This window comes from Podarcis gaigeae (genome assembly GCF_964106915.1).
Source record: "Podarcis gaigeae genome assembly, chromosome: 9".
NCBI lineage: Eukaryota > Metazoa > Chordata > Lepidosauria > Squamata > Lacertidae > Podarcis > Podarcis gaigeae.
In genome coordinates, this window is record NC_139685.1 from 39473974 (window position 1) to 39482852 (window position 8879).

Genomic DNA, 8879 nt, shown 5'->3' on the forward strand with positions numbered 1-8879 from the left:
GGAAGGAACATATGAAGATAGCTTACTGAAAAAAGCTAGTTAGGACAAGATGGGATCTCTTTGCTGGCCATGTTTCATGGTCAAAAAGAGCAGAGTACCAAATGAAACGAAATCTTCAGGGATTCTGTTATGAAACTCAACCCTGGATGCTACTGCTCTAGCCAAACCTGATTGCTATGTCTCCGCTGTTTCCAGCCTTCCTTTCTGAGAGTGTTTCTTGGCAGAATGGTTGTTCTGTGGTTTCACACATCTGGATTTAATCTGTTTTCTGGACCTTTGCTTGCATGCCTTTGATCTTGATGTGGCACTTCTTGACTATGGCTAACTATGTCCAGCTAGAAAATTCTAGGAGAAATTCTAGCCTTTGATCCAGCTACATCCTGATGCAGTGAGATCAGGTGGACTATAAATATGAAGATATAAATAAACATAGTTTTGTCATGAACTTCCATATATAACACTTCAAAGACAGAGATACACTGATATTCCTTCTTTTAAAAATATGGTTTTACATCATGGAAAAGGTTCGAGGGGGTGGCAATCAAGTGGTGTATAATTTTTTTATGAATAAGATAAATAAAAATTTATTTGCAGCAAGATCAAGTCTAGAAGAAACCATCAGAGTTCTTAATTACCAGATGTGGTCAGGTAGAAGAGAAGGAACAAAGAAAGAATCTGGAGAATACTGAAGTTATTCCATACAGAGACAGCCATCCTGGTAATGGGATCCTATTGCTAGTAAATCAGATGTGCTTTGGACTCCATAAGCACAAGTAATGGCACTATAAGACCAAATGACTTTCCAGCTCTTGAGGACAATGGGCCAGGGAACCTCTAGACCAGGAATTGTCAACCTGGTCCCTACCACCCACTAGTGGGTGTTTCAGGATTCTAGGTGGGCGGTAGGTATAAAAAGGTTGACTACCCCTGACCTAGACTGTGACTTAACTTAATAGTTGCATGAAGAATCATTTCTACTTTGTGGGGTTTCTCCCATCGCTAAATGGAAATTTGAGAGAGACCATTAAGGCTAAGAGACAGTGGAGTGACAGTACAAATTAAATTTACTAATTGACAAAAACTAACTAAGCTGCAACTTGGCTACAGACATTCAATATGAAATAAAATTTGGTATCATCATCATCTGTGTGTGTGTGTGTGTGTATCCATCTATCTGTGTGCGCACAGAGATAAAATTCTTGCTTTATTGTAATTTCGAGGTAAGTAACTCTGGTACCACGATGTAAGTCCTATCTTAGTCAGTTTGAACATGATGTATAAGGAGTGGCTGTTATAGATTTTTTTTAAGTACATTTTTTTATGTACTTAGGGGAAAAAAATTCTTTGTTAGCATCAATATAGTATATGTTCTTGTGGTTGGTCATGTCTGAAGCCTGAAAACTGCATTATTTTGAGAATTTTAATGAAACTTAGGCTACACAGCTACCTGGAAGAAAGCCCCACTGAATTAATGTTACTTCGGAGAAAACATACATAGGATTGTATTGTTATTTCTTATGCTAATGACAGACTTAACCAGCTGAAAATATTATCATATTATCAACTGTAATGACTACATTCAGCTATAGCTAAATGGACATCTCTATGCATTCCTTCCAAGAATTAAGGTAGCATAATTCAAATCTAATTTATACCAGGCTTAGCTCAAATTTAGTTAAGAAAACTGAAGTATATATCAGAAACATGTCAGTTCTTGGCAGGAATTAAAGCCATACACACTACTTCATCACTATTACAATTCATGTCAGGAAAATGAGAGTACAAGAGTTAGAGACTACATATTAGAAATATACAGCATAGTTCACTTACTGCAGGGGGGGAAATAATCTCTCAAAGGTGCTTATTCAGCACACTGCTCACAGCTACAAGAATACATAGGTGTTATGCTATCACAAGAGAAATACATTTGCCTTGTCTGCCAAAGTGAAATGTGAAAAAAGAGGGGCACAGTAAATAGCATATAAATGCTATTAAATATAATAAATAATAAATACAGTGTGTTTCTTTTGCTCTTATCCTGACTCCTGCACAATCTGGCAAAATCCTTCCATCTTCTCTCCATAATTCCTTCTCTTTCACCTCACCTTCAGTGTCAGGGGCCTGACAATTTTTGATAGATTGTAACTGCGCTTTATGAAGGAGGGTGGGAGCAGTCTGACTTTAGGAAGCAAGGTTCCCAACTGGATCACCATGCAAATCATGGCAGAATCAGGGAAGCATGTGATGGAGCAGCATCCACCTATTCTTTCCCCTCTTCTGAAGAACCTCTGTAAGTAGAAGCAGTCATTTGGTGGAACTGAAACAGGAGGACATGAGGCTGCATACACATGGTTTTTTCTAGACTTAATGGAGTGCTTGTTTTTCCTACATAGTCCACACACAATCTTGCATAGTTTGCCCCTGAAATGCACTTACTGAGAAATGAGTTTCGTTCTGAAAATAAAAGCTCACTGCAGATAGCCCCACAATGTGTCCATTTGAAAACAAATTAAGGCTATGGGTCTCAGCATCAGGAGATGAGCCAAAGGCATTTTTGGTGGGCATAAACCAAGATGTTGTGGGTGGGCCTATACCAAGACTGCAATCACCAGTTCCTCCTTCGTTTACCGGGGGTATGCGTAAGGAGGAAAAGGCATGGATAATCTAATCAAGGTGAGTGTTATAAAATGTATATCAAGTAATCACATCACCCTTGTTGCCAGCAGCCTCTAGCTCAATTTTGATTGAAAGCAGCACATTCTGAGGATCAGAATGATTTCAGACTGAGAAGAACTACAGTTGTATCTCCGCTTACGTATCCCTCTGGATACGTAAACTTCGGGATGCGAACGCGGCAAACCCAGAAGTATTTTACTGGGTTTTGCAGCGCACATGCGCAGAAGCACTAAACCACACTGCGCGCATGCACAGAAGTGGTCCTCTGGTTGCGAATTCCTCGGGATGCAACCTAACCTCTGGAATGGATCCCATTCGCAACCGGAGGTACCACTGTACATTTTTCTGCTACAAACGTTAGTATGTATGGAACTGTATGGGAATAGGAATAGCACTTCGTTTTGCTTTTTTTTTTTAAAAAAAAATTCTCTCTTCACCCCCTGCCACTCTCTTGCAGGATCATGATTGATAAATGGAGTCTGCTGAGATTCTGGGAAAGAAATAAAAGCACTGGGATGGCGTAATTGCTCTTCCATTCCTCTTTTCCATCCCTTTGGATGAAAAGAAAAGTGAATGTGAGCAGAGTAGATTTGAGAGAGGATGTATCACTTAAGTTCTTCTCTTTGACACACTTTCCTTGCATGATACTTAAAGTAAGCTGATATTTTTGTAAAGCAAGGTTGGCCCCCTGGACTGACTGTGCTATAGTGGCTGACTGGTATTAGACATGCATTCTGCACATGACCAAAGGCACTGATTAAATACAAAATGGTGATTCTGAGAAGCTAGATGCATCTGTGTGTGAATTCAAGATTACGTGTTTATTTAAAAAACTATTTCTGTATCACTGTTCATAAAAAAATTCAGGGCAGTTTATAACAACTTTACATAAAACCATACAATAAATATCATGTAAAAAATTAAATTCAGAAATCAACAAACCATGGTGGGAAAATGTATTCTTAATTGTCTGCATGAGGCTGATGGAATAAAAAAGTTGTCAGCATCTGGAACAGGTAACGTGATGGACATGGGAACCACCCATCAAAAGAGCCTCTATCTTCGCAAAATTCAAGCAGGTTATTGGCCCTCATCCATTCCACCATTGCATTTAGACACCAGCCCAGAGCTTTCACAGCCTCTGAGTCAGATGTTATGGAGATGTAGAGCTGTATGCCATCAGCATACTGATGACAATGTGCTCCAAAATTCCATATTTGTTCACTGTTTCAGTATATGCTTCTGAATGATGTCAAAGAGGTGTTTTTGTTTTAAATTCAGTAATGGGGAAATGGAGATCATTCTTGGGAATTAATACAAAGAACAAATCTGCAAGGCTGTGCAGATAGCATAATGCATATAGCACAAGAATACCTCTTCACCCTTATATATGCATAGCAAACTCACGCTTTCAATTACTCATCTCACATTAAAAGCCCTTTTCAATTTCTGTGAACTGTGCAACCTACATGGAAGGGAATGTGGATTTGATTGAAAAGCATCCTCTTATATGCTTATATTGTCTTGGTGCTAATCTTCAACACTCACAAAACATGTGTGAAATCAGAGAGGTTGCTGAAGAATAATTTACAGGCCAGTTCTATGAAGAGCCCACAGTAAGATAATAATCATGATCAGAACCAACTCAAACATCATTAAGCTTTCAGATTCTCCCAAACTCCTTTTTGTCTGCATAGTAAACAATGGACACGCAAATACGGCTCCCCGTTTTGCTTTTAAAAACTTCAAGAAGAGTTCCAGAGACCCTGCAATCCTTGTGTTTATGACCTGTCCTGTGTTTTTGATAAGTAAGGTATGAGTTTACTGTGACTTTTCAAGGCATATTTTCCTTCTCAGCTGTAAATGAGATGGATGGCCATCTGTCATGGATACTTTAGCTGAGATTCCTGCATTGCACGGAGTTGGACTAGACGACCTTGGGGATCCCTTCCAACTCTACGATTCTCCAACCGAGCACAGCGGGGCTTGCGCTGCCCCATAGGAGCCTGGGGCCTGCCCTGCGCTCTGGCGGCCGAGGCGAGACATTGGGTAGTCGACGGCCCTCATCTCCTGGAAGGCAGCCGCCGTGGGAAGTGCGGCAAGTCCACAGGCCTCCTCCTCCTCCTCGCGGCCCACTTCTTTTCCCACCAACTGCGGAGCCGGGCCTCGTGGAGGCGGCTGGCTTCGCCTCTTCCCACGGGCCCGCTGCCGGCTGCGAAGACCCGGGAGACCAGGGCCGCCCTGCTGGCCCTTCGTCTCGTTCTCTCTCTCCCCCGGGAGAGGCTTCCCTCCCTCGGCCTCCTGCCGGCGCCCCTTCGGAGCGTGAGAACCCGGCGAGGGGAAAAAGAGTCCCCTCAGGAGGAAGGCGGCGGGAAAGGTCGCGCCGTTCCCTCACAGGGCGCGGGAAGAAGGAGAGGGGAAGCCGGCGCGCGCGCCCTTCGGGCAGGTGAAAGCTGCGCCCACTTACTTGATGTCCTCCCAGACCTCGGGGCCGTAATTCCGGATCACCAGAAGCTCCAGAGCGTGATTGACGAATCCGTACTGCCAAAGAGGGGAGAAAGCGGGAAAGCCGCGTTGGTGGAAAGCTCTCAAATGCGCAAAGGGGGCGAAGCTTATGATGTGCTTGTGCGTGGAAACACGGGGACGAATCCGGGTTGGGTTCGAGAAACGGGGAAGAAAGGTAGGGATGGCGGCGATTATTCTCTCCCCCGCCTCCCCCCCCACCCGTTTTACCTGCTCCAGGTGGATGGTGCTTACAGGAGCGCCTAGCTTCAGGCAAAACCACAAAGCCAAGGAGGGGGGGTTTGGAGATGGGTACCAACCCGGGTACTTCCTCTGCAAGGGAAAGGAGCGGGGTGCCAATATTCCCCCCTCACACCCCCGTTCCTCTTCCAGGTGGACTGTGCCCAGGAAAGAAAAGCGCGCGGCTGTGGGGGAGCCCCAACTGCGGCCGCATCTCCCCGCTCGCGACCCGCTTTGCACTCCGAAGCTATTCCCGTCCCCTGCGCCGCGCTCCTTATCGCGCATCCTTCCCTTCCCATCCCTGCCAGAATATCCGCTTCCCCCCTCCCCGAATAAAGGCGACCCGGCAGCCTGTGGCGCATCTGCCTCTCGCCTCGCACTCACCATCGCGCCTGCCCGAGCGCCCCTCTGCGACCGCGCGGTGACGCCGCCTCAGCAGCAGCAGCAGCAGCTCCGTGAGGGGATATAGGCAGGCGAGGAGGAAGACGAGGACGGCGGCGAGCAGGCGAGCAGCGGCTTCTCGCACCGGCCTCCCTCGACGCGCCCTCTTGAGTGTCACCGGAACGCAGCCAATGGCGACGGCGGCCCGGAGGGTGGCTTCCAATCGGAAGCAGAGGAGGGAATTCGGATGCTGCCGGGGTGGGAGGGGGGAAGGGGAGGGGTGGCGAATGATGGGAAAGGCAGGGCGATGCGGGCTGGTGGCGACAGTGCTGGGAGAGGCGACACCAGAGGCAGAGACGTGATTGCCTTGACAATGGGGGGACGAAGGAGACGCTTCAGCTGATGCAAACCAGGCTGCCCTGAAGTCATCCTGAGGGATGTGCGTGCGTGTGCGCCCAGGGCCAGATTCCTCTCGCTCTCTCCATCTCTGTTCTTGGCTGCTTCCCGGGACTTGCTCACCTGTTTGCTTTACTTTGATTAATACATCGACTCACCTTTCTAGTCAGTGGCTTTTCTGAGACTTGCATGGTAAATATTTAACAGGCACGATTGCTCTTCCCGTACCCACCGGCTTCAGCATTTTGGCTCATCATTCGTGCGTTGTTATTAAGCCTTTTCTAGAGCCCCCTTTGTATTTCGGAAGAGTGGCAAATATCCTCTCTATCCGAAAAAGTGTGCATGTACAGGAAAGCTCATACCAATAAGTAACTTAGTCGGTCTCTAAGGTGCTGCTGGAAGGAATTTATTATTATTATTATTATTATTATTATTATTATTATTATTATTATTTTGTTTCAACTATCCTCTGTCTGCATTTTCACAGCTTATAACTCCATTTAGGATTTTTGCTGTTGCTATGATGAAGATGATTCCAAAATAATTACCCAAAGGTCACCCTGGCTGCGCTGAGAGCTGTCACTCCTCTAAACCCGCTAGCCAACTGTTATTTTCCAGATTCCATTAGAACAATTAAGGGGTGGATTCTGACAAAGTTGTGCAGCGGCGGCCCAAGCCATTTTCCCGCCTGATGTGAAGGGCAAGATGGTGCATTCCCCATTCTCTGCACAGAATCCAAGTAGAAACCAGACTGGTAGTTGATGGTGATGGAACAGAGCCCTCCACCACACCCTTAGGGCAGTAAGCTGGCTTAGAGGCTGCAGGGCAGACCACATGGCACACATTTCTAGCCACTTTCTACCCCTCAGAATTTTCTGCCTGAGGCAGCTGCCTTGCTCTGCCACATGGACAGGCTGGTCCTGCTATTGCCAATACTCCTGTCCTTTCAATAAATTGTGTATCTGTATCTTTCCAATTCCACATCTTCATCAGGGGTGCTGACCTTGCCTCTTGGATGTGGTACCCTCATCTCCAAACGAACATTATGAAAGTAGAGTTTATAAGCTTTCTGCCCAAATCCTTCCTCAGTCTCTGAAGATACTGACTTAAAAAAACAAAACAAAAATCAATTCCAGAAGAAAAGCTGTATTGGAACTAATAATAATAATAATAATAATAATAATAATAATAAACCAGTGGCAGTATTGCAGCTGGATAGTTGGGGCTTAAAGAGCAAAACTGGCCAAGATTCTTCCTACATGAAAAGGAATGATTACAGTGTAATCATTAAATTGGCCATCAAAAACTAGAGGTAATAGCTAGCAATTCTAAAACTAGGCTTCTGTAAATGGGGAGAGGGCCAAAAACTGCCATGGGTATTAAAAATACTTTTTAAAACTCCCCCTTATAAGAAGATTTAAAATAATAATAAAAATTGAGACAATGAAAAACAGGATGCTCATTACCCAAGACAGACTCTTAAGGAAAGGAATTAATTACTGTTTTCTTGCAATACATACCCGCAAGAGGCCATCATGATTAAGGTGAAGGTTAAATAAACTCTTCTCTTGGCAGGAAACGTACCAATAGGGAAGTGATCCAAACTGGTGCCTTCTGGTGTTCAAATGTAATGGATAAAGGTCAGATTGGTTAAGTGCAGTAGGAGGAATTCAAAGACATGTGAGTGTGTGCTTTGAATATTGGACTTGCATGCAGATTGTTGTGATTAACACTGCTGACCCACCCAGAGCTGTGCAGGCTGAATGATAAAAGATGGATTGTGAAATATATTAGATTCAGTCAAAGCAATTACTATGTGCTGTTTTGAGAAGCTCAGCAGATACATCTAGTAACCATCATTATCTGAATCTGCACTATTCAAATTTCTAATTGAGTTTGTTATATCCTGGTGTGCACTTAACCATGCTTTAACTTATATGCGTATATAGAAATAATAGATTTAACAGTAGAACAATGTGGAGGAATTATTGAATTAGATCAGCAGGGAGGGGGCTTAAAGACAATGTTCCTGGACAATTGCTTGATATAGCAAATTTTAGAAATGGTTGTTATATGGTGATCATAATTCTTAAATCATCTTTGTAGAATCAGTGTGACTTACCTGGAGGAAATGTGTTTGACAATTAAAGTATAATCCAGATCCACTCAGAAATAAGACCCACTGATGCAACTAGGACTTACTTCTAAGGGTGTGAGCATGGGATTTCAACCTAATCCTATGCACATGTACTTAGAAGTAAGCTGTATGTAATTCATCAGTACTTATATCAGAGTCACCATGCAAAGGACTGGGCTGTAAGATCAGTATATTTTATTGCAAACAGCTTCCTATAAACAGGTAGTACAATTATCATCAGATTCATTGCAATACACCCTTTCCCATTGTTGCACACCTTGGCACTTAGGAGCTCCTTTTTCCTCCTTCAGTTGGTAAGTCAACTGTAGGCATTCCTAGATCAGGATAACTTAACCACAGTTTTCCATGCATTGTGAACCTCGCATTTGGATTACTGCAATGCGCTCGATATGGGGTTAGCCTTGGGGAAGGTCTGGAGCAGAGGCTGCACATCCCTTTTTGCCACCTGAGGCAAAACAGGAAGGTGATGCTCCCCTGCCACCCCGCTTCCTCTGCAGGTTGCACAGTGGCAAAGTGGCAGCGAAGA

The 8879-nt window shown here is 44.4% G+C and overlaps 1 protein-coding gene across 2 annotated transcripts in view; it reads right to left on the minus strand.

Annotated features, from left to right (window-relative positions):
- The window catches only part of GUCY1B1 (guanylate cyclase 1 soluble subunit beta 1), a 42724-nt gene extending 36754 nt beyond the window's left edge, over positions 1–5970 (minus strand). For both annotated transcript variants that reach the window (XR_014568070.1, XM_083755720.1), the window contains exons 1-2: positions 5803–5970; positions 5144–5217 (exon numbers count right to left, since the gene is read on the minus strand). Coding sequence is in view for 1 of the 2 variants with exons in the window: in XM_083755720.1 (XP_083611846.1) it covers positions 5144–5217; positions 5803–5805 (77 nt within the window). In the remaining variant the exon portion in view is untranslated. The remainder of the gene's footprint in view (positions 1–5143; positions 5218–5802) is intronic.
- Positions 5971–8879: the final 2909 nt, after the last annotated feature.